The following is a 27,197-nucleotide window of genomic DNA, read 5'->3' as shown; positions in this document are numbered from 1 at the left end:
TCCCGTAGTCGAGTCTGTTGGTGATGAGGGCCTGGGTAACAGATTTTCTCGTGTCGAGGGGGATCCATTTGAAGATCCTGCGCAGCATACGGAGGGTGTTGAAGCAGGACGCGGAGACGGCGTTGACTTGCCTTGTCATGGAGAGAGTGGAGTCGAGGATGACCCCCAGGTTGCGTGTGTGGTCCGTGGGTTCCGGGGCTGTGCCTAGTGACGTGGGCCACCAAGAGTCGTCCCAGGCTGATGGGGTGGGTCCGAGAATGAGGACCTCCGTCTTGTCTGAGTTCAGCTTCAGTCTGCTGTCCTTCATCCAGACGGCTACGGCCTTCATTCCTCGGTGGAGGTTAGATTTGGCGGTGTGGGGATCTTCGGTGAGGGATATGATCAGCTGGGTGTTGTCGGCATAGGAGATGATGTTGAGGTTGTGTTGTCGTGCGACGTGGGCGAGGGGGGCCATGTAGATATTGAACAGTGTCGGGCTGAGGGAGGATCCCTGTGGGACGCCGCAGATGATCTCAGTGGTTTTGGAGCGGAAGGGTGGGAGGCGGACGCTCTGGGTTCTGCCGGAGAGGAAGGATGTGGTCTAGGCCAGGGCCTTCTTTTGGATACCGGCGTCATGGAGGCATGCTGATAGGGTGAGGTGGCAGACCGTGTCAAAGGCTGCTGATAGGTCCAGGAGGATTTGGGCGGCTGTTTCTCCTTTGTCCATTAGGGTCCGGATGTCGTCAGTGGCGGCGATGAGGGCGGTCTCGGTGCTGTGGTTACTGCGAAAACCCGATTGGGAAGGGTCCAGGATGTTGTTGACTTCGAGGTAGTGGGTCAGCTGTTTGTTGACAATCTTCTCGGTCACTTTTGCCGGGAAAGGGAGCAGGGAGATGGGACGGAAGTTCTTGAGGTCCTTGGGGTCTGCCTTGGGCTTCTTCAGAAGGGCGTTGATCTCGGCGTACTTCCAGCTTTCTGGGAAGGTTGCTGTCTCGAAGGATCAGATGATTGTTTTCCAGGAGTGGGGTGCGATGGCTGCGCTGGCTTTGTTGAAGACGTGGTGAGGGCAGGGATCCGATGGGGATCCGGAGTGGATGGAGTTCATGGTTTTGATGGTGTCTTCGGCACTGACGCTGGACCAGGCGGTCAGGCGACTGGTGCGAGTGGTAGTCGCAGGAGTGGTGGACTCGGTGGTGGATGCGGGGGGTCGGGCTTGAAGCTGTCGTGGATGTCGGTGATCTTGCGGTCGAAGAAGGTGGCCAGGGAGTCGCACAGGTCTTTAGATGGTGGGATGTCATTGGTGATGGAGCTGGGATGGAGAGTTCTTTCACGATGCTGAAGAGCTCTTTGGTGTTGTGTGCATTGTTGTCTAGGCGGTCCTTGAAGGCGGTCTTCTTGGCGGTCCTGATGAGTTAGTGATGTCTGCGGGTGGCGCTTTTGAGGGCTGTGTGGTTGTCTGGTGTTCGGTCGTGGAGCCATTTCTTCTCAAGCTTCCGACAGGTGTGCTTGGAGATCCGGAGGTCCTTGGTGAACCAGGCGGCTTTCTTGTTGGTGTGGTTGGTTGTAAACGTCTTGAGAGGGGCGAGGGTGTTGGCGCAGTCGTTGATCCACTGTGTGAGGTTGGTCGCGGCGGTGTCTGGGTCGGAGGGTGGTCTCAGGGCGAGGGCGGTAGTCAGTTGGTCCTCGGTGACCTTGCCCCAGCAGCGGCGTGGTAGCTTTTGGGTGCGGTGGTGTGTGGTGGGTTTTCTGAAGGTGAAGTGGACGCATCTGTGGTCGGTCCAGTGTGGTTCGGTGGTGTGGTTGAAGGAGACGTGGGGGCTTGCGGAGAAGATGGGGTCAAGCGTGTGTCCAGCGGCGTGAGTGGGTGTCGTTATGAGCTGTTTGAGTCTGAGGTTGGCGAGGTTGTCGATCAGGGCGGTGGAGTTGGCGTCGTTGTTGTTCTCGAGGTGGAAGTTCAGGTTCCCAAGGAGGATGTAGTCCGTGGAAGCGAGGGCGTGGGTGCTGATGAGGTCAGCGATGGTGTCACTGAACTGTGGGCGGGGTCCGGGAGGTCTGTAGATGAAAGTTCCTCTGAGGGTGGTGTTGGGGTCGGTGTGGATCTGGAAGTGAATGTGCTCGGCAGTGGTGAGGGTGTCATCGGTGTTCGTGAGATTTTGATGGAGTCTTTGTGGATGATGGCGATTCCTCCTCCCACTCCGTTGGTGCGGTCTCTGCTGGAGATGTTGTAGCCCTGTGGGATGGCTATGGCGATGTCTGGTGCTGAGGTGGCATTCAGCCAGGTCTCCGTCAGGAAGGCGGCGTCGGGGCGGTGGAGTCTAGGAGGTCCCAAAGTTCGATGGCGTGCTTGCGAGCGGAGCGGGTGTTGAGGAGGATGCAGCGGAGGTGGTTGGGTTCTCTGGCTGGTGGTGTGGAGGGTTTGATGCTGGTGAATCTGCAGTTCCGGCCGGTGGAAGGCCCCTGGGTGCGTTTCGGGGTGGCCCGGTAGCAGGAGTGGTCTCGTCTGGTGTTGAGTGCGTGGAGGGTGCTTGCGTCGTAGTGCAGTCTGGCGTTGCGGGGGTGCGGGTTCCAGGGGTTCTGGTGCGGTCCAGGCGCGGAGGGGCTTGCCTTAGGCGCGCCAGTGGTGCGCCCGCTTTGCGGCCTCCATATGAGGGCAGAGGGAGGGAGGAGCAGCTGGGAGGTGGGAGCGGGCGGCCAATGGGAGTGAAGGGGGCGGGGCAGCAGGGGCTCAGCAGCAAGGGAAAAACCCGGGGGAAAACCAGGAGAGAAAACGGTGGGAAAAGATGGCGGGAGAGGGACAACAGAGCACAGGGGTACAGAAAGCAAAACACACGGGCACAGAATGAAAAAACAAAGTGGCACAGAAGCCAAGCGCAGGGGTACAGAAAAAAGGGAGCGAGTAGTCAGGCGGCAAAAGCGCCGACGGAGGTTCAACCCACAGGGGGCTGTGTGGCAGATGGGGGGAGCGACCTGCCTGGTGACTGCTGCCTGGTTTCAAGATCCAAGGTTGTAACACATAAGCGCTGTCTCCTGGGAAACAAAGATAAGTGTGAGAATGTGCTGTTAGAGAGACACCTATGCAATTTGTGTTAAGGCAGTACATGACCTAGTAAATATCCATCTTCAAACTACCCACGTTCCAGGCGTTGGTGTACGCCGCTGTGCCTGAAGATGTATGCGTCATTGGCGCTCCCTGGGATTTTGGCCAGTATATCTGTGATGACATTATGGGCATCACATACCACCTGAATGTTGAGGAAATGGGTATTTTCCTGGTTTAGGAATAGGTATTAGAGATGTGATGGAGGACAAATGGGAACATGTGTCCCATCTACGGATGTATGATGGAACAACAAATGCATTTACAACGCATGCCTTTACAACGTGGTCTTCACAACGACCGCGTCTTTAACACACATGCCTTTACCACGCATACCTTTACAACTAATTTAGTTGTAAAAGCATGTTTGGTAAAGTAACATGCATGGTAAATTCTCCCCGTCCTGCCCCCTAAACCTGACTTCATACCCCACCTGCCCAAGCCCTTAAACTTCCCCTTCCAGCCCCTTCCCAGAGCCCTAACCCCCTGGCCTACCCTGCCCTGTCCTGAAACCTGTCGCAAACTTTCCTAAAAACTACCCGACCCCCCACCCTGCCCTAAACTCTAAAACCTACCCTGGCCAAAAAATGACCCCATCTGTCCTAAAAACTACCCCTGCCCTAAACCGTAAAAAATATCCTGGCCTAAAAAGCTACCCTTCCCTGCCCTAACAACGACTCCCACCCTCGCCTTGAAACCTAAAACCTAACCCGCCCTGTCCTAAAAACTACCCGGCCCCTGCCCTAAACCCTAAAACCTAACCTTCCCTGTCCTAAAAACTACACCTCCCCCCAGAACCCTAAAAGCTTGCCTGTCCTAAAACCTACCCTGCCCTGTCCTAAAAACTACCTGGCCCCCGCTACCCCAGCCCTAAGCATTAAAACCTACCCTGTCTTAAAAACGACCCCACCCTTTCCTAAAAACTACCCGAGCCCTCATCCTGAACCCTAAAACCTACCCTGCATGGCCTAAAAACGACCCCAAGCCCCTGCCTTTGCCCTAAACCCTAAAAGCTACCTTGCCCTGACCCAAAACCTACCCCGCCCTGTCCTAAAAACTACCCCGTCACCCTGCCCCACCCTGAATCCTAAAACGTACCCTACCCTGTCCTAAAAACTACCCGATCCCCCACTCTAAACCCTAAAACCTACCCTGCCCTGTCGTAAAACCTACCCCACTCTCTTCTAAAAACTACCCGACCCGCTCTAAACCCTACCCTGTCCTAAAACCTAACCCACCCTGTCATAAAAACTACTCCATCACCCTGCCCCACCCTGAATCCTAAAACCTACCCCACCCTGCCCTAAAAACTACCTCAATCCTCCACCCCACCCTAAACCCTAAAACCTACCCTGCCCTCTCCTAAAACCTACCCGCTCTGTCCTAAAAATACCCGACCACGCTCTAAACCCTAAAACCTACCCTATCCTAAAACCTACCCCGCCCAGTCCCAAAAAATAGCCCGACCCCGCCTTCACCCTAAAACCTACCCCGCACTGTTCTAAAAACTACCCTGGCCCCCGCCCTAAACCCTAAAACCTATCCTGTCCTAAAATCTACCCCGCCCTGTCCTAAAAACTACCCACCCCCTGCCCTAAACCCTATTACCTACACTGTCCTGTCCTAAAAACCATCCGACTCCCCATCCCACCCTAAACCCTACCCTACCCTGTCCTAAAACCTACCCCACTCTGTCCAAAAACCACCCCAGCCCCTGCCTTCACCCTATACCCTAAACCCTACCCTGTCCTAGAACCTACCCCACCCTGTCCTAAAAACTACCCCATCGCCAGCCCAACACTGAATCTTAAAACCTACCCCACCCTGTCCTAAAAACTACCACGCCTTCCCCCTAAACCCTAAAACCTACCCTTCCCCTGTTCTAAAACCTACCCCACCCTGTCCTAAAAACTACCCCATCCCACCACCCGCCCTAAACCCTAAAACCTACCCTGCCCTGAAACCTACTCCGATCCCCCACCCTATCCTAAAAACTACCACAACCCTCCCTCCCCAACCCAGGCCCCACTTACCTCTCTCCTCTGGTCGCTGCTCCTTCCTGCTTGCTTCCTTCCTTCCGCCCGGCTGCTCTCTCTACCCTTACCAAGCATATGCATGGTAAACACATGTGTAGTAAACGCATGTGCGTAGTGACGGCAGTGTGGTCAATGCATATCATTGCATTGACCGCGTTGTTAATGCTGTTTCCCCCCCTTCTACACACCCTAATACATGGAGGAAGTTGGCAATCCTGTAAAGGTTGGTTTTTGTGTCGTGTATTTCTGCTTCATTCCTGGGGAGGTATATGTAACTGTTCATGTGGATGAGCATGGCATCTAAAACCAGTTAAACAGACGTGACAGTGCACTTTGGAACACCTCATCAGCAACTGCAATTCCCCCCTGGTAGCTACCTGAGGCCAAAACGTGCAGTGAGCACAATACCTGCACATGCGTGGTGATGAGTTGCTGCGCAGGGTACTGCTTTCCATATGGGGCTTTAACATGGGGACGCAGATGCTGCAGCAGAGTTGGTGTCACGGATGGGTCGGTGACACAGCTCTTGGGACTCATGAAGTCACAGAACATCATTGGGACTGCGTCCGGCCTGTGGTGTCAGTCGCAGTTGTCTCACTCCAGTGTGTACCACATCTTTGGGTGCAGGCGGCGTTGCGGGGTTGGGCAGCGGCATCAGTCCTGGAGTCGTCTGGAGTAGGTGCACCTGGTTCTTCTTGTTTTTAGGCCAGCTTTCTCTCCCAAGGTCCCAGAAACTGGAATAGGCACCACTTGGCAAGTTAGGGTCCTCAGCAGGAGTACCCAAGTGCTGGCAGGTGAAGTCTTTGATGTCCCTGAGACTTCTTAACAGGAGGCAAGCTCATCCAAACCCTTGGAAAAACTTCGCATGCAGGATTTTAGAAAGCAAAGTCCAGTTCTTTCCCTCTCAGGTACAAGCAGCAGGACAGCACAGCAAAGCAACATGCAGAGTCGCAGCTCCTGATCTAGCATTAAGTTCTTCTCCTTAGCAGAAGCTCCTCTTGATCTCGAAGTAATCTGCAAGTCTTGGGTTTTGGGTTCACTACTTATACTTGTTAGACTTTTCATCCTCTGCGTGGTCTCCCTTAACGTTTTGCCTCTGTTCTCCAGGTTGTTTATGTGTGCTGGACTTTGAATTTACTGTTTTTGTTACTCTGGACACTTTACCACTGCTAACCAGTGCTAAAGTGCAAATGCTCTTTTACAAAATGTGTATGTAATTGGCTTATCAATGATTGGCATATTTGATTTTACTAGAAAGTCCCTAATGGAGTGCAATAAAGGTGCCAGGGCCTGTAAATCGAATGCTGCTAGTGGGCCTGCAGCACTGGTTGTGCCATCCACATAAGTAGCTCTGTAATCATGTCTCAGACCTGCCACTGCAGTGTCTGTGTGTGCAGTTTTAACTGCAAATTCGACTTGGCAAGTGTACCAACTTGCCAGGCCTAAACCTTCCTTTTTCTTACATGTCAGACACCCCTAAGGTAGGCCCTAGGTTGCCCCAAGGGCAGGGTGCAGTGTATGTTTAAGGTAGGACATATAGTAATGTGTTTTATATATGTCCTGACAGTGAAATATTGCTAAATGCATTTTACAGTGTTGCAAGGCCTGTCCCTCTTATAGGTTAACATGGGCGCTACCTTTAAATCTGATTAAAGTGTAGATTCCCTTTGGGAGCGGATTGACATGTGGAGTTTGCGGTCTCTAAGCTCACAATTTGAAAATACATCTTTTAGTAAAGTTGATTTTAAGACTGTGTGTTTGAAAATGCCACTTTTAGAAAGTGAGCATTTTCTTGCTTATACCATTTCTGTGACTCTGTTTGTGGATTCCCTGTCTGGGTCAGTTTGACAGTTGGGCTGGTTGCACCTCACACTAGACAGTGACACAAAGGGAGCTGGGGTGTAGTCTGCATTTCCTGAGGAGCTATCTGTGCTCAGAGGGATGGAAGAAGTGGTCACTCACACCTGAAAGGGCTGTGCCTGCCCTCACACAATGCAGTCTCCAACCCCCTGGTGAGTGTCTGGGCCTGGCCTGGACAATGCAGGATTTCACATTCAAAAGAGACTTTACTTTGAAGTAGGCCTAGTTCAAAGGAGAAATTGGGTATAAGAAGGGCACCCAAAACCACAGACTTTAGATCACTTCTGGACATCAAAAGGAACCTCTGCCTGGAGAAGAGCTGAAGAGCTGAGGAGAAGTGCTGCCCTGCCTGTGACTCTGCTTTGTGGAGCTCTCCTACAGCTGCTGCTTCTGCCTGTGCAAGGGGACAAAGACTGGACTTTGTTGTATATTCCTGCTTGAGAAGGTCTCTCCAAGGGCTTGGACTGAACTTGCCCCCTGTTCCGAAGTCTCAGGGCCATCAAAGACTTCCCTTACCAGCACCTGGACTCTCTGCTGAGGCCCTGCCCTGACAGGTGGTGCCCTATCCAGTCCCTGGGCCCTTGAAAGGAAAAGCTGGTGAAAATTCAAGGAAATCGACTTCAGATGACTTCGGACCGACGCCGCGGCTGAATCCGGTGACCCCGCCAGCAACTGACTCCGTGATCTTCGCTGGAACGCAACGACCTTCGCAGGCCCGACACCGCTGCAGCCCCGCCGAAGTCCGCGACTCCATGGAAGTCGCCGCACCATGTCATGACCGGTGCAGCTCGAAGTGCGCGGATTTAACATTTCGCGCAGACGCCGCGATGCCCGACTTTGCTCATCGGCTTTTTGTCATTCTTCACCAAGGTACTGTACCTGGGGGTTTGCGTGACTCCCTGGCCAGCACCGTTGGTGTCGGATTGTTGGGAACGACTCCGTCACAACGCTGTGTTAACACCTCATCGAAGCATTTTGTGTTTCTAAGTGTTATTCATTTCCAGAAATTCATAACTTGACTTGTGTATTATGGATTTTCGTCATTTTGGTCTTGTTTTGTTTAAATAAATATTTCCTATTTTTCTAAACCTGTGTTGTGTCATTTTGTAGTGTTTTCATTAAGTTACTGTGTGTGTTGGTACAAATACTTTACAGCTAGCACTCTGAAGTTAAGCCTACTTCTCTGCCAAGCTACCAAGGAGGTAAGCAGGGGTTAGCTGAGGATGATTCTCTTTTACCCTGACTAGAGTGAGGGTCCTTGCTTGAACAGGGGGTAACCTGACTGTCAACCAAAGACCTAATTTCTAACAATACTCATTTCTGCCGTTGAAGTAGGCAAACATCAAAGCAAAGTCTTTGTAGTGCACAAGATCCCGCCTCTTCCTTCCCCTACCCTAGGCACACACTAGGGTGTTGGAGACTGTATTGTGTGAGGGCACTCAAAATCTATGTCTGTTCCCAATGGGAAACTGCACTTAGAAGATATTTAAAGACAATCCCCATGTTAGCCTATAGGAGAGATAGGTCTTGTAATAGTGAAAAACAAATTTGGCAGTATTTCACTATATGGACATATAAAATACAACAGTGCATGCCATATCTTTTAAATACACTGCACCCTGCCCATGGGGCTACCTAGGGCCTTCTTTAGGGGTGACTTACATGTAGTTACAGGGCAGATTTGGGCCTGGCAAGTGGGTACACATGCCAGGTTGAATTGGCAGTGCAAAACTGTCTGCAACATGTTTATAGGGCTACTCATGCGGGTGGCACAATCAGTGCTTCATGCCCACTAGTAGCATTTGATGTACAGGCCCTGGCACCTTTAGTGCATTCCATTAGGGACTTACTAGTAAAATCAAATATGCCAATCATTGATAAGCCAATTACATACACATTTTGTAAAAGAGCATTTGCACTTTAGCACTGGTTAGCAGTGGTAAAGTGTCCAGAGTAACAAAAACAGTAAATTCAAAGTCCAGCACACATAAACAACCTGGAGAACAGAGGCAAAACGTTAAGGGAGACCACGCAAAGGATGCAAAATACCATGGTCTGCAACCAGGTGGTAACCTGGTGCAAAATTAAAAAATGTAGTAAAACTGCATTTTTAAATGTAACATGTAAAGCACACATGCCCCCAGCACCCTGGCCTTTTGCATTTCCAAAATTGCGATTTCTGGTTCAGAAATCGCAATTTTGGAAATGCAAGAAATTCGCAGCTATCAGCCAACAGGCCCATAGCTGCGAATGGGGCCAGTATCGCAATTTGCGATTTGGTAATTGCATTTGCGATTTTTAAGAAATCGCTATTACCGATTCGCAAATGTGATACATGGCCCTTTGCGAGTCGGTAATAGTAATTTCTTAAAAATCGCAATTACCGAATCGCAATGGGCCAGAATCATACATCTGACCCATAGTGCTCTTCACTAGGGACTTACCAGTAAATCAAATGTGCCAATTATGGAAAACCAATTACCAATATCTTTTAGACAGAGAGCACTTGCACTTTAGTACTGGTTAGCAGTGGTAAAGTGCCAAGAGTATCAAAACCAGCAAAAAAGAATTACAGCACAGGATCCAAAAATGGGGTTAGAAGCAAAAAAAAAAGTACAGGGAAACCACGCCAAGAGCTGCCAGGTCTAACAATTGCTATCAAATCTAGAATCCAAGTGCTACTCAGCCTGTATTTCTCATGTATCTCCTCCTCTGTCTGCTGGAATATGGTGAGCTTCACTCCTCCTCCTTCTCTGCTGGGCAGCCAGGTATCGCTTCCTCATAGTAAACACGTAAAGTTCAGCCATTGTTGAAATCCCTGCTGCATTCCTGGCCTCCTTTCATACTTTGCACACATTTACCACCTAATTGGAATCGGTGTAAAATTGCCCTTGCAAATGGGCATTTTTGCAACTAGTCGCAATTTGTGACAGGCTCTAACATATGGTTTGCGACTCACGAACAATGATTCAGTATTTGCGAGTCACAAAATCCGTTCGCTATTGTTACCGCCCCGCAATTTGGTGGCATAGCTATTTGTGGCTACCGAATGGCATTCACACATACGGAACTGCCCCTTTTTGGGTCGCAAATAGATTTGCAACCATTTTGCAAGCCGCAAAACGTTAGTACATCAGGGGCCAGATGTAGCAACCAGTTTGCGACTCACAAACGGCAAAAATTGCTATGCAAAATGCATTTCCGACTCACAAATAGAAAGGGGTGTTCCCTTCCTATTTGCGACTCGCAGTGGTATGCAATTCCACTTGCGACCGCATATGCGGTCGCAAATGGAGTCGCAGTTACCATCCACTTGAAGTGGATGGTAACCCACTCGCAAATTGGAAGGGGTCCCCATGGGACCCCTTCCCCTTTGTGAATGGACCCCAAAATATTTTTTCAGGGTAGGTAGTGGTCCAAGGGACCACTACCTGCCCTGAAAAATTACCGAAACAAAAGGCTCCGGATTTTTTTTTTAAGTGCAGCTCGTTTTCCTTTAAGGAAAACGGGCTACACTTGAAAAAAAAAACTGCTTTATTAGCAAGCAGTCACGGACATGGAGGTCTGCTGACTACAGCAGGCCTCCATGTCAGTGAGTGCCCATAGTCGCTATGGGGCCGCAATTTGCGAGCCACCTCATTAATATTAATGAGGTGGGTCTTTGCGACCCCATAGCGACTCGCAGACTGTGTCTGAGACACCGTTCTGCATTGCAAATTGCGAGTTGCAATTTGCGAGTCGCTCGGACTCGCAAATTGCAACTCGCAATTTGCAAAGTACCTACATCTGGCTCCAGGCCCACTGTTGTACATAGCAGTTTGCAATTTCCTAATAGTGAATCGCAAAAATTCGCTATTAGGAAAACGCAAACCTGAAGCTACATATATCTGGCCCTTAGGGCCGTATGTACGAACACTTTTTCCCATAGACACAGAATGGGTAAAAACCTTTGCTACATCTGGCCCTTAGTTTCCTAACCTGAAACAGCAGCGTTAAATTGCATATTTCTATTTTATTTTGGTTTATTTTTAAAAGATGTTAATCTGTGAGAAACTGAAAGAAAGCTACAAATTTTAGTCATTTGAAGTAAGTCCTTCATGAGGTCCCGGTAGCAAAATATTGTTATGTGTTGCACCTAAGTATATCTTCTGGTATGATTTGTTTCTGAATTCCGTTATTTCTAACTGTTTATCTTGTTCCTCTCTCATTTCCAGAGCGATATAGCTACGCTGTATTTCAAAGTCGGAGTGAAGAACATTGGCACAGTCTTTCTGCATACAGATGCTCAAATCCCGGACGAGCGTTTTCTTGTTTTAATTAATGACATGCTGGCATCAGGTAAAAGCCTTTTCTTTTGTCAAGTATTTAAATGATGCTGCTTAGGATCACGGAAGAGATCATTCTACGTGTGTAAAAAACATTGGCAAATACATTCGGGATCAAAACAGTTCAGAAATGTAACATCTTAAGTGTGCAAAGGGCAGCAGGTGTTTGAATAGGCCTCATCAGTGGATGTGAGAGGTCGTCTGTGCAGATTTGTTACGGGAGCTGTTAAGCCACCTCTGTGACACCAATAAAACAAGCTACTTAATATAATCAGCTGCAATCAGGAGAGATTCTGTTTACTGTGAAACGTTTTTCTTTTATTATGCAATATTCTGTATGCGGTGGAGGGCTAACGGGTCCGACTGATAAAACAACTGACAGCCATCATCAGCTCAGTAATATAGATAATTTACCTTTGTTTTATTATGTGCAGCTAGATTCTTGTGTGCTTTGTGAAACTATTTGGGCGATTGTTCATGAGGCAATTACCATGCCCTGTTCTCCTCGCATACTGCCGGGTTGCAATTTTCTTAGCTCTTAGGGAAATTGTCTGGCATCACTTTGCACCCAGATTTTCTCACTTAGCAATCATGAAAGTGCAAGATAACAACGCCCATGTGGTCTTAAAGCTAAATGTGATATGTTGGCCATCACCAGTATACGTACCCGTTGGTTCTGGGTAAGTCATGCATGCTTCATCAATTTTTGATAGCACCGATGTCTTCTTTTACAGAGCTGGCTTGATAACAATAGGCAGACGAGTTAGATATCAATTCAATTTATTCATAACATCCGGGTCACTTATGAATATGGGCGCTGGAATGCAATCTCTAAAACAACTTATTGTATTTACTGATTATACGAGCGAGCATGAATCACAATGTCATATATGTATTTAGAAAATGCTAAACGCAAATGTTGATGGGAGGAATCTCAGCAACTAGCAGTCGGTCAAGTCATCAGTCGTTTTTCATCCACTCCAGTCACCACCTTACATAAATTAAATTGGTTCTTTTCCAAACGGGACAGTACAGTCAAGACTCCGATTCTAGGTCCCTTCTCAAAACGTTTACTGTGCATTAGACCTAAGCTAGATCCCGCTAATAAGGCCCAACTGGGTTGAAAACAATATGGTATTGTGTGCTCGTTCAGGGAATCCGGACTGACATTTTGGGCTGGACTATTCCTCCTGGAGCAGGAGCAAGGAAGTTTCCTTTTGTTCTTATTGGTGCTTGGCCCAGATTGATTTGTTCCCTGTCTGGAGTGGTGTAGTGGGCAAAATGATGAACTGAACTTTGAGCTAAGTGCTTTCCAAGTGGCTTACATTTGTATAAGTGTCCCAGACATAATCTTTTATTGTTCTAGGAAAATGTATCAAATAATTTACAGAAGCAGGTCGGACATTCATCTAGTATATGGCACTGGTCTTGCAACTTTTTAAAGCAAGGCAGACAGGAGTAATGTAGGTATGCTGTTGACGTAGGTTTTTTTCTCTGTGCACTATCTTAAAGGCAGCTGTCTTCTGCACCCATTGATTACATGTGAACCAGTTGTCTATGCAGAGAACAGGGCTTTGATGTGGCCGAAGGCATCACACATTATTATAGCCATGTGATATTAGTTCAAGTAACCCATTCATCAAATGACCAAGAATATCAAAGATACACCAAAAGAAGCTTGTCAGCTTCCACATAGTCCTTTATGCTATTAGCTGTCTGTTGTCTAAGACATATTGTGGACAGTATCAATACACTCAATAGGCTTTCGATCAGCCCATTGTTCTTATTGAGTTGGCTTTCTTGTCTAATTTGCCAGCTCTGGTTTTTTCTATGACTATCCTTCCAATTCTTGGGTTTGTCCATCCCCTGTACCATAGCTTCTTACCATCATATTGACTGGATGACTTGTACCCTTTCACTGCTGACATCCAGGCAATTACTTTTTTCCTTTTCTTTCATCACTCCGCAACAGTGTATGTGTTTTCTTGCTCTCTCCCTCGTGTGCTGCCTCCTTGCACAAACACCCACCCCAAAGCATGCTCTGTGGGGAAACAGCTTTTACAATGCAGCCTTTGCCAAGCATGCTCTTCACAATGCAGTCTTAACCATGCGGATAAGTGCCATGCATGTAAGCACTAATTGTTGGATTTAACCTTTACCATGAATTCTTCACCACACAATACTTTACCATGTACATAGGCACTTTTCTAAATAGCAAAGGGCCAGATGTATGAAATTGCATGTTTGCAATTTCCTAATAGCAAATTGTAATGATTTGCCATTAGAAAATCACAAACTGAGATGTACAATAGTGTGTTTGACACTGATAGTGATTCGCAGTGGGTCACAAATGGACCTGCCTCAACAATATTCATGAGGTAGGTCGCAATTTGCGACCAATTGTGAATGGCTACAATCACAGGGATGGAGGCCGGCTGAGCTCAGCAGACCACAAGATCTGTGATTGCTTTTTCAATAAAGCAATCTTTTTTTTTTGTAATGCAGCTCGTTTTCCTTAAAGTTTTCCTTTCGTTTTTTAGGAGAGGCAGTGGTCCATGGGATCACTGCCTGCTCTTAAAATATGTTACACCCCCTTTCGCAAAGGCTTATCACCAACTTGAAGTTGGTGGTAACTGCAAATGTTTTGCGACGAATTCCCGGTTGTAAAACATTCCTATGTACCAGTGCGACTCGCTATTAGGAAGTGACGCCCTGGCACACCCCTTCCTAATACCGAATTGCAGTACATTTTGCGATTCGGTAATAGATTACTGAATCACTAAATAGGGCTTTATACATTCAAAAATGCCTTTTTCTGGTCGCAAATTGCTCTATTCTGTGAATCTGACCATTTGTGAAGAGAAAAAAACGTTGTACATCTGGCCCATAATTTTTACTGTTATTCAATAAAAGGAGTCAATGTGCAGGAAGAGATAAAGGGTAAAGGAGGTAAGGATAATTTCTGTGCTTAATGGTGGGTAGGGTTAAAGGGAGATATGGGTGAGGTAAAGGGAGGCAAGAGTGATTTTAGGGTTTAGTGGTGGAAAGTGGTAAAAGAAGATAAGGGTAAATTTAGTGTGTGGGGGTGGTAAAAGATAAATGGAGACAGTGTGCTTTTAGAATTTGGGGTGGGTAGAGGTAAAGGGAAGTAAGGAAAATGTTTGGGTTCAGGGGAAGGAAGAGTGAAAGGGAGGTTAGGAATAAAATAAGAGGAGGTTCTGGGTGTTTACTCCAAAAATAAAATTACAAAAAATTGTTTATTTTAATATGTGTGTGTGTACATGTATGTGTGTGTATGCACACACACACCCACATATATATAGCCATATATTTCCAATATTCTACAACTTGCCAGCCCACTCCACTGTACAACACATGACTCCCCTCTACAGTACTTTAATCCAGTGTATGCTACGCCAGTCCACTCTGGTTCACGTTACTCTACAGAGCGCTACTTCATTCTATTCTATGACACTCAACTGGACTCCACTCCACTCTACTGCTTGATACTTCAGGCCACTCTGCCACTGTATGATAATCCACTCTGCACTGCTCCACTGTACCACAATCTACTCCACTCTATGTAACTCTGCACTACAAGACTTTACTACACTCTGTGCCACTGTAACACACTGTACTCCACTCTATGTCCCTGCACTACACTGTACAACCCGCTACTCCACTTTATGCCCCTACACTCCTCTGTACAAGACTCTACTCCCCTACATGACACTTTCCAACAATCTATGACACAGGACTCAAATGTTCTGTACAAGATGCCACTCCAATTTATTACATTTAACTCAACTCTATGCCTTTCCACTGTACTGAACTCCATGCCACTCTACTGTACAGCACGCCACTCCATGACACTTTACTCCACTGTACGCAATGCCACTCCACCTTACTCCACTGTACTTTACTCAAGGGCACTATACTGTACAACACTCTCCTCCACTCTACTGTATGTCGCTCCACTGTATGCCACACCACTCTGCAGTATTGAACTCTACTGCTCTTCCCTCTACTGTACGACCTGCTACTCAACTCTACAGCACTAATGTTTATGCCACTCAACTGTAGACCTCTCCACTCTACTCTATGACATACTACTCCAGTGTATGCCAATGCACTCTACACTATTACATGCAATGCCACTCCACTTTATGCTACTCCACTATATGCCACTCCAATCTATGACACTCCAGTTTACTCCACTCCACTCTACGCTTTCCACTCTATGCTTTTCTACTGTATGCCTCTCTATTTTATGCAACTCTCCTGTACGCCAGTCAACTGTGCAACTCCACTCTATGCCACTTCACTGTACGCTATTCCACTCTATGCCACTCAACTCTACTCCACTGTACGGTATTCCACTCTACACTACTTCTCTGTACATCACTACATTGTACGCCATTCCAGTCTTTGGAACTCCACTCTACGTTATTCCATCACACATCACTCAAATTTATGACACTCCACTCTACACCACTCTACTCTATGCTATTGCACTATACGCCACTATCCTCTATACAACTCTGCACTATTCTACTGCGTCACTCTAAAGTACCAAATACAAAAGAGGGACTGGGAGTTTTGTGGTCCAGTGTACAGTCTCCCAAAATGAACTATACAATAAATGGGTACACTGTTCCAAAAATGTACAGAGTGGAAAAAATGCAGGGTCGAGATCAGTCAGAGATATCAGGAGAGCCCTCAAGCACCCATTAGGGTGACAAGTTTCATCACTGGGCTATCTCCTCGTCAGACCGGTGCTGCAATGTCTGGCGGACTGCCCCGGCAACCGGGATGGTACTCAACCGAAGGCAATTTGCCAGGTTGGGGTCTGAAACGAATACTGACTGTGAAAGCAAAAAAGTGTAAATCAAAGTAGGAGAGAAAAAGAAGGTTAAAATTAGCTCTGAGCCTTAAACATCACTTTAATGTGCGCGGCAGAGGGCAGGTTTCCGGCTCAACTAGAAGCAAGGATAATTATTCTCCTTTGGTTGACGCTAGCGCGTTCCTAGGAAGGTCATTCTCGACTATGGGATGGACGACTGTTTGACCAACTGACGTTGACAACTGTCTCCACTCTGTAAGTGATTTTTTAAATTTTTTTCATTTTTTTAATTTTGAATAGGAGAAGTAGTAATTTGGGTCCTGATGAAGCGTCATAGGATCATGTGTTGACCACCAAGACGCGAAACATGTTGACCATATCTCGACAGGATTAGGTACACTACCTTTTTTCCTCTGTAGAGTGTAGTGGGACATTATTCCCGCATGCACTCCGTTTGTTTTTTAATCTTGGCCTGAACCTTTTTCTCTGATTCATTAAAGTGATGTTTAAGGCTCAGAGCTAATTTTAACCTTCTTTTTCTCTCCTACTTTGATTTACACTTTTTTGCTTTCACAGTCAGTATTCGTTTCCGACCCCAACCTGGCAAATTGCCTTCGGTTGAATATCATCCCGGTTGCCAGGTCGGTCCGCCAGACATTGCAGCACCGGTCTGACGAGGAGATAGCCCAGTGATGAAACTTGTCCACCTAATGGGTGCTTGAGGGCTCTCCTGATATCTCTGACTGATCTCGACCCTGCATTTTTCCACTCTCACTCTAAAGTACACCACTCCACTCTGCATTACTCCACTATGCGTCACTCCACTCTACCCCATTCCATTTTACACCACTTCACTCTACAATATTTCACTCTATGCCACTCCACTATTTGCCACCCCACTGTATTTCACTCACTCTACGCTACTCCGCTTTACTGCACCGACTGTATGGCACTCCACTCTATGCTACTCTACACCACTCCACGCTGCATTTTCCACTCTGAGTTACTCCACTGTACACTCGAGTCTAAGCCACTTTACGATACTCCAATGTGCGACACTACCTTGAATGACACTGTCCTCCACTGTACTGTGTTCCACTCCACTTGACGACACTTCAATGAACGACAGCACACTCTATGATTTAAAAAACACTTTTTATTATAAAAATAAAAACCATTAAAATTCAATAAAAACACAAAGGTTAACACGCAGTTATAGTTAAGAAAATGTAATTTATTCTTTCTATACAAACCAAACTTATATGAAACAAGCATTACAAATTCTAAAAATATAGTTATACTTTAAACTTATAACTTACCCACCACAAATTATTATAACTTGTGCATCTCCGTACACAGTGTTATCAACCCGTTAGCCACACTACATTAACTATAAGTCGTGCCCTAATGTAGCTACAACTCACACTCTTTCAATGCACTGCTAATTACCCAACATATTACATCACTCTTGACACATTCTATGCCCTAACGTAGCTACAGCTCACACTCTTGCAATACAAAGCTAATTACACTTCATATTACATCACTTGTGACATGTTCTATGACATCAGTGATAACATCTCCGCAACATTTCAAATTACACCATTGATGCCAAAACAATGTAAATATTGTAATTGGACAATACAATAATGTTTTATTAGAATACAATAGAACCAGGTAAAAGAAGGGTTGTGAAATCCTGTGGTGTGATTGAGACCAAAAGAACTTCACAGTCTTTAATGTTTGTGAATAACTGGATCAGTAAAACACAGGAGGGGAAGGCAATAACATAGAAGTCACCATTATTAAAGAAATTGTGACCAGGACAATTAATAGTTTCTTTTCATCAACACTATTATGTCTGAAAGAAACCACTGCAACATAAAACTTCATAAATAAATGTAATCCTTTGGGTACAATGAGGTGCATTAATGATGGAATCAGAATTGTATTCAAGGCATTTTTCCCACTCCAGGTGCCACGAAATTTAAGATCACAAATGAATTACAAAATTCATGATAAATACCACATATAAGCATGCATGCACAAAGCCAAGAGATTTAATCATAGCTAAAGTAAACGATCAATAGTACACAAAAAAGGTGGACAGGTAGAAAGAAGCAGTGGTAGATATGCAGTTTTAGTCAATTTATTGAATTAATAATGTGTTGGTAGTAGGCTGGATTTATGGACTTTAATATTAGAATACAAGGTGTGTCTATGAAGTTCTTGGGTGTACAAGATGAAATGAGCTGAAATTTGCCCACAAAGTACCCAGAGATCAAATCTACAGTTTAATGGAATCACAGAAAACTGAAAATTAAATCTGCATACAAAACCCATTGTGGAATGTAAGCGAAGCAGTATGTGCCAGAAACAATATTGTATGTTACACTTCAAGATTGAGGGAGTGATTCACAAAGGGGCTACGCACTCATGGCAAGGGCCCTCACTCATGGTGGGACCTCCACATTACAATTACTCATTGCAGAGGTTCCACCACGACTGCAGAGCCTCCACCACGACTGCAGAGGCCCTTTGTGAACCAGCCCCAATGTGTGCTCATGGAAATGCATTAAAAAATAGTAACACTAATAAATCTCAAACTGTTACTGAAGGTGTCATCAGTTACTGAGTGTAGAACCAGATATTGATTAAAGGCAAAAGAAGTAGAAAGTGTTAGCATAAAACAGTGCATTTTTTCAGTATATTTTGACAGGAGTTCCAAAATTTCACAAATACATTGGAAAGTGGAGATGTCAATCCCTGAAAATAAAAATCCAAATATTCAAACAAAGTTGCTATATCTGATTAACCTGATGGGCAGGATATCTGAATGAATAGCAGTAGTTAATATTGTTATCTATCCTGATTAAAGTGACAGTACCTGACAACTAAGGGCCTGATTTAAAGTGTGGCAGAAAGGGTATATGTCACAATGGAGTACGCTTTCTACCATACTGAAAGTCCGCCCGCCTCATTTAAACTAGAGTGGATAATCAGTGTGTTAGCTACAGAGGCTATACCATCTCCGTTGCTGATATACACCTCTGACAGCTTGAAAGAGTAAGGGCCGTCAGAGATTTTGCCATTTGTCTGACCTACTTAAAGTGGCCAAAAAAATGGCAGTTTTACTTTCATTTGCTACCATCTGAAACATGGCGGTAAGTGAAAGTAAAAACAATTCAATGACCTCCACTCCATGGGAGAAAACTCCCATGGTGGGGGGGGGGTCATTGTGTTTTTATATTCTCATAAAGAAAGTCCCACTTTGGGATTTTCAATTTGAAAAAAGGAAAATAAATGAAATGTTGACTGAGTTGCAAGGCACACTTTCAAAGCAGGAATCACCATGACAGCAGTTACTGCCAATGTATCAGATATTTGCTGGTGCAGTGGAAATCTCTAAATTTGGAATGTGATTACTTCATCAGGGCGACAGAGCAATATGCTCCATCATCCTAAAGAAGTAACCACACTTTAAATCAGACTCAAAAAGTTGTATAGTGTGCTCAGCTCAACATTCAAGAAAGGTTTGGTGGATGGTGGCATGGACATAAAAAGGAGACATGTTCACTGAAAGTTAACGCTTTGTAATAGATATGTTTTGAGCTCTTAGTAAAATACAATAAGAAATATGATCTCACTGAAGGTCTCAATCCTGAGGCTCATGGCCTATTTGTGGAGAAAGATGGTACTGACATGTGTACATATTAGTTTGAGGAAGCAGGCTGCTTGGAAGAGGATGGACATACATGGGAAAGCTGAAGTGGCAAGAGTGAAGCACAAGTGAAATTAATGGGAAATGTGATTTAATTTACTATAATAACTAAAGTTATTTTGAGAAACTAAAGAATGGAGAAATTAAAGCTCACAGATGTAATACTACACAGCCGAGGTTGTAATAATAAATATGAAACAAATGAATAATAGTGGTGAAGGTGTAAAATTAGGACTCATTTTTAGACTATGCAGCTGGAGTGGCTACTGTGGTGGCAGTGGCATTACATTTGTGTTGGGATGTGGTTGGAGAGTTTAAAAACTATTGTGTGCTCCTGCACGGAGCAGCCTTTACGGATATTGCAAAAATGAATACCAAATGCTCAAGGAATGATGGCTTTATAATTTGTGAAATGTCTACTAAAAATATAGCTGGCTAAGTGGCTCAGACAGATCAAGTATAGAATCCTCATAGCTGGTGTGAGTTAGATGAGGTAATATTTGGCTTTGCCAATTTTCAAGGTCCGTGTGTGGAAAATGGGTGATTTACAGACATTTTTGAATGGAATGATGGTTACATTGAATATTTATAGAAGACTAAATACTGGTAGGCATTTGCATCATCAACATCTCAATTACCATTTTTAGAGGAAAGTTATAATATTGTGGCATAAAATTCAACAGAGAGAATAATCTGCCCTTAAAAATAGTTAGCAGATTGCTTTTGAGAAAGATGGTAGAACTATTATTGATATCCATGTTCCCTGCTTTGATCCCCTGAGAGGTTTTATGTGTTACAATAAATACATTGGTGGAATTATTTTCCTGAAGTAAGTAACATAGTAATACATTCTTTTATTACAGTTATTAGAAATATTATTAAAAATGTATAACCATTTTTCTATCAGAGAGGTACTCTCTCCTCTATTGAAATGGGACCATTCTGTTGAAAGAACTATGGTCTACAGTCCTCCCACTTACTAAAATGTCCACAGATGATCCGCTGCATTTTTCGTGTTGATTTTGTTCATATGGCTTCCAATTTAGTAAAACCCCTGGATACTGAGCTTTCCATGGACACACAAAGTGTCACCTAAAATGGGGAACACAAAATGATCTCCATTATTTGTTTACATTTAAGAACCATCTGCTCTCTGGAACTTGCTGATTTTAGTAATGAGCAGTTTTACATGTGCAACATGGCCTATAGCCTAGCAAGATGCATACTTCTCCTTTTGATGAAGTTCAGTGAACACCTAGTGAACACCTAGTAGTCTGTAACCTGTTCCATCTCAACAGTTTGACACCACTTCAGTTGCATGTGCAAGAATTTTAAAATGTGAAGTGTGGCTGCTCTCCCCAAAAAGCAAAAGAGCAACCCATCTACCATCACGCTATACACCCGGACGGCCTCAATAGAATACGCATTATGCAAAAAGAACAAATGATGGAAAGAATGCTGAAAAATGTCAAACATTCACCCCTAGTCAGAGACATGGGCCTGAATCCATTGTTTTTTTCCCACCATGCCATTACATTGTGGACCCCGACATTGGCAAATCAGTTTTGAACTTGCCCCAAATGGGAACAGTCCAGCCCAATCTGACAGACCAAGTCCTCTCCAGACTGGAAGCAAGCATCCTGAGACAGGTTTCAGGGTATCACCCTTCAACAGCCTGGCTAGCTTGACTTCGGTGGCATGGCGAGCACGGAACCCACATCTGGGCATACTCGGTGCACTTAAGCCCAGATGTGGGTCCAGGGATCATTGTGCCACTGGATTCAAGCTATCCTGTCTAATGAGGGGTGATACATTGAAACCCGTCCCAGAATGCTTGTTTCCAGTTTAGTAAAGACCTGGCCTGGCAATTCAGGCTGTCGCAGTGGGGAGCAAGGTCAACACTGATTTGCATATGGCTGGGTCCAAACTGGGGTGGCATGGTGGGCAAATAAATGATGGATTGGGTTGTGGCCCCAAGCAATTGCAGTGGTTGAGAATAATTCAAGCATTCCATTCATCACCTTGTTGTTTTTGGAACACAAAATGGTCTGCCAGAGCCGCCTTTGTGCATGCCAATTATCAAATTATCATTTTAGCCTTAGAGCATGCAGAGAGCTATGTGAGCCATCTGTGTGCAGCCATGCTGTTGGGAGTCATCCCCGGAATACTTCCATTCATCAGAGAGGGAGAAACACTGTGAATCCAGTTTTTTTTTCACTTATACCCAGAACCTAACCTAGCTTTTTACTTGATTAGCAGCAAACTGCCACCCTAAATACAGGAACTTTAAGTAAAAGTTGAAGCCCCATTGCATCAATTTTTGGAATTTTGCTTTGACTAGATCTGCATGGACCTCCTTAGTGAATTTGTGGATGCTTGGAGCTGTATGCAGCTCATCCCCTTAGGGTGCGACCAAGCATGAAGCTTTGCTTGCTATACTGCTGTGCACCCTTTATGGAGAGTTACAGTCAATCTAAAGAGTTCAATGGAAGAGACCCACAGTGCCCAAAACCCTCCAGCCCCCTCAACCAGAGACAGAGAAAAGCTTTCAATGAACTGTTTACAAATATGGCTGAGTTACAGACTGTCTGTATTGTCCTTAGGAGTGCCCATTGTCCAACGTCAGCCAGACTAGTAACTTGATTTCAGGGTCATAGACTGTAGTGCTTTCCTCTTAGCTAGTTTCTAAGCACTAACATAACACAAAAGAAATGCACTTCTGAGGTCAAAGAAGACTTTTATTGTTGTTAATTCTTCCCCAACCACAATATTTATGAATGACGAATTAGTAGCTTTCAAGCCCGCGTTAATCAAACAAAATATATCAGTTTGCAATATACACAGCAGGTTATATTTATAAGATATTGAATGCAAAGCAAAACAAATACTTCACCGTGTGGGAAAGTATTTACAGCTTCATCTTTCTAAGGTCTGCAAGCTGATGACCCCTTGTCAGCCGCGAGAAAGAGATTCATCTACCCACACAGGATTGCTGGCAGCTGGCGCCAAGCTCCAGCACGAGGTCCGGCAGATTTGAATCTGAATCTCTGCAGCCTGTGTCATTCGTTACAAAGGTGTGCCCCCTCCTCTCAGACCTGGGAAACTGAGCAAGCCTTTTGGAGACTGGCCAGGTCTCCAAGACTACTCCTGTTCCCAAGCTCAAGCGAAGAAAAACAACACCCATGTACCCTCTCTTATCAGGTCTAGTCTACTGTGAGAACAAAACATCTTGGTTCATCTTGTGCAAAAACACAGCTTGGAAAAATACAGCTTGGATTCTCATCTGCAATGTCTAACTCCACGTTAAAGGCAATGGGCAGCTAACCTAAATATCAAATGCAATGTCTAGTGTCATGTCAAAGCCAATAAGCATCTAAGCTAAATACAAAATGCAATGTCTTATATCATGTCAAAGCCCATAGGCAGCTGAGCTGAATACAAAATGCAATGTATAATATCATGTCAAAGCCAATAGGCAGCTGAGCTGAATATAAAATGCAATGTATAATATCATGTCAAAGCCAATAGGCAGCGGAGCTGAATACAAAATGTAATGTATAATATCATGTCAAAGCCAATAGGCAGTTAAGCTGAATACAAAATATCATGTCAAAGCCAATAGGCAGAATATCTAATAGCATGTCAAAGTCAATAGGCAGCTAAACTGAATACATCATGTCAAAGTCAATAGGCATGCAATGTCAAAGCCAATAGGCGGCTAGACTGGATACAGCATGTCAAAGCCAATAGGCAGAATACAGAATGTAATGACTAATGCAATGTCAAAGCCCATAGGCGGCTAAACTGAATACAGAAAGTAATGGCTAATGCAATGTCAAAGCCCATAGGCGGCTAAACTGAACAAAACATACAATGTGAACATTGAGCAACTAATATGCGCAGTGGTGAAACACAAAGTCATTGGTCAAAACAAAACTTATCAAATGGCAGTACATTCCGCCCTTTGACCAATGAATTTTTGTTTCACATATCTCTTGTTTCAAACAAAAACAAAAAACAAAAAACATCAGCACAAAAAAAAAACATTATCAGCAAGTCAGATTTGAATGATCAAAGCAATCCCTGTAAAGCAAAAGAAGTGGATTAACACATTGATTTCATAACCTTTCACATCAGATACATCTATACAGAAAAGACTGAGCAATTTGTACTCTGAATGAGTCTCTAATTCAACAGTGTTAGCAATTTGATGTGGCATGAGTTCTACTCATGTAAAGGTGCACGGTCCACCTGAAAGGTTTGCTGGAAGGTAAGCAAAAGTCAGAGTTCCATGCGAGAGGGAAAAAAAAAAACACAGCTTAGTTCCAGTGGAAGAATGCAATCAAACAAGTTGAACTTGAACTGAAGGCGCAGTTTGCGCAAAATGGATCCATGGTGCTGGCACTTTACTCAGCCAGGTTCAGGTTGGGGGTTCGGTCCCTTCCCCGACCCCACATGCACACACCGGAAGGGGAACCACACAGCACACTCAGGGACAGTGGCGAAACGTGGTAGGATCTGCAAAAGAAACAAGTATGACTTTTCTTGCAAATAACATTTTTCATTTAAACTGCATCCTTCCTCTTTCTTTCCCTGTTTTATAATCAGCAGGACGTTTTTGAGGCCCTTTGTTACATTCACTGCAGGTTCTGGAGGATCACTTGGGGCTTCAGCCCACACATCAGTACTGAGGTTTTTATCTGCTGCGCCACAGCTTCCCTTTTCTTGCACTGTCAGAAGGGCTGGGGCAGACTCCTTCTTTACCAAACCTCCATTCACTGCATTTTTGTCAAGTTGGGCCATTCTGTCTCCAATTTGTATGAATGAATCAGATTCTTTTCTAGGTATCAGCATAATTTCGATTTTTCCTTGGTAATCTGCAGCAATCACTCTCCCTAAAACCTGATCAATTTGCCATTTCTGTTCTGGTAACTTTCCTCTCCCCAACTGCTCTGTGACTGCTTGCATGACAGATTGCTTTTGTGCGTGCTGCACAGTTTTTATCAAAACTAGGGGAATGTGCATCTCTCTCATCTCTGCCCACCTGTAAGTGGCTTTTTCTCTCAGCTGTTCACATTTCTGGGGCACCCACTTAGCCATCCCCACTAAGGCAGAATTCTGGGTGTACACTTCTCTCTCTGAATTTTTCTCATTAACATCTGCAAGGTAATTGAACCAATTAGGTGCTAAAACATTAGCAATGAACCAAAAATCAGCGTAAAAATGACACATCTCACGTAGCTCTTGCTTTAAAATCTGACACACATTATACAACGCTGTTCCTTCTACGGTGCCAGAAAACAACATTTCAGTCAATGAATCATTAGTAAAACAAACATGCTTTTTATCTTCAGTGGACACGAATTCAAATGGTGCACACAATTTCATTGGTAATTCTTTTATCTGTGGTACTCTAGCCCTGTCTTGCAAGTACCAGATCCATTGTATGATTCTAGCTAGGGGCATTATTTTCTTCCCTTGTTCTTGAATTACATGTACATAAGTATTTCCTTCTTGCACTGCGCAGAAACCTAAAGTCTGCATTATTTCATTTGCCAAATCACAAGCGCGCAGCTGCATATTATTTTTCACAGTGACCATATACAAAAGTGTTAGGATTTCACTCAAATGAGGGCTATTCTTTTTCCAAAAATCAAACAAGCTAATGAAACTCGGGGTGTCTTGCTCTAAAATCCTTCGTTTTACTTGTGCATTTTGCAACGGTAACTCGTAAATCACATTCTGGTCTCTCTCAAATGCATTTTGGCTGCCAAAAACCCTGGCTCACACGAAAACTCAGTGCAGCTCGGAGCTGTCTTAACCCCCTCATTACTGGAATGGGACAAGAAAGATTCTTCTAAAACAGCCTTTTTATAACTTTCAGTCGGGCTAATTTGCTCACGTAAATTCCCATTTTCATGTTCCAACTTCCTACATTTCTCCTGCATTTCTCTGTAAGCAGATAAAGGTATCCAGACCTTTCTGTCATCATTACTTCCAAAAGGCACTTTTTCTACATATGTACAGCAGAAATTATTTCTCAAAACACTATCAGGCTGTCGTGCTTCTGTAATTCTCCAAACAGAAAACAATTCACAGTTTTTCCGAGCACCATCGGGCAGTTTAACAACACATGCATTCTCAGACATGGTCTGCCGTGCTACTGTGATTCTCCAAAAAAAAAACAATTTCTGTAATTCTCCAAACAACAAAAACAATTACACTTTTAAAGTGTGCACTTAGAAATCTACCAACTCGTCAACACCCTCTTAATCACCTCTTAATGACCGACCCCACGCCTTCTGGTACCAATTGTAGTGCTTTCCTCTTAGCTAGTTTCTAAGCACTAACATAACACAACAGAAATGCACTTCTGAGGTCAAAGAAGACTTTTATTGTTGTTAATTCTTCCCCAACCACAATATTTATGAATGACGAATTAGTAGCTTTCAAGCCCGCGTTAATCAAACAAAATATATCAGTTTGCAATATACACAGCAGGTTATATTTATAAGATATTGAATGCAAAGCAAAACAAATACTTCACCGTGTGGGAAAGTATTTACAGCTTCATCTTTCTAAGGTCTGCAAGCTGATGACCCCTTGTCAGCCGCGAGAAAGAGATTCATCTACCCACACAGGATTGCTGGCAGCTGGCGCCAAGCTCCAGCACGAGGTCCGGCAGATTCGAATCTGAATCTCTGCAGCCTGTGTCATTCGTTACAAAGGTGTGCCCCCTCCTCTCAGACCTGGGAAACTGAGCAAGCCTTTTGGAGACTGGCCAGGTCTCCAAGACTACTCCTGTTCCCAAGCTCAAGCGAAGAAAAACAACACCCATGTACCCTCTCTTATCAGGTCTAGTCTACTGTGAGAACAAAACATCTTGGTTCATCTTGTGCAAAAACACAGCTTGGAAAAATACAGCTTGGATTCTCAACTGCAATGTCTAACTCCACGTTAAAGGCAATGGGCAGCTAACCTAAATATCAAATGCAATGTCTAGTGTCATGTCAAAGCCAATAAGCATCTAAGCTGAATACAAAATGTAATGTCTTATATCATGTCAAAGCCCATAGGCAGCTGAGCTGAATACAAAATGCAATGTATAATATCATGTCAAAGCCAATAGGCAGCTGAGCTGAATATAAAATGCAATGTATAATATCATGTCAAAGCCAATAGGCAGCGGAGCTGAATACAAAATGTAATGTATAATATCATGTCAAAGCCAATAGGCAGTTAAGCTGAATACAAAATATCATGTCAAAGCCAATAGGCAGAATATCTAATAGCATGTCAAAGTCAATAGGCAGCTAAACTGAATACATCATGTCAA

The 27,197-nt window shown here is 44.6% G+C and overlaps 1 protein-coding gene across 1 annotated transcript in view; it reads left to right on the top strand.

Moving 5' to 3' along the window:
• Positions 1-27,197, top strand: part of LOC138283610 (dynein axonemal heavy chain 11-like) — a 2,790,563-nt gene that overhangs the window by 1,829,151 nt on the left and 934,215 nt on the right. Inside the window, exon 57 of the mRNA XM_069221547.1 lies at positions 11,187-11,310. Coding sequence (XP_069077648.1) covers positions 11,187-11,310 — 124 coding nt within the window. The remainder of the gene's footprint in view (positions 1-11,186; positions 11,311-27,197) is intronic.

Source organism: Pleurodeles waltl, chromosome 3_1, assembly GCF_031143425.1.
Source record: "Pleurodeles waltl isolate 20211129_DDA chromosome 3_1, aPleWal1.hap1.20221129, whole genome shotgun sequence".
NCBI lineage: Eukaryota > Metazoa > Chordata > Amphibia > Caudata > Salamandridae > Pleurodeles > Pleurodeles waltl.
This window is presented reverse-complemented; position numbering and strand designations above follow the sequence as displayed.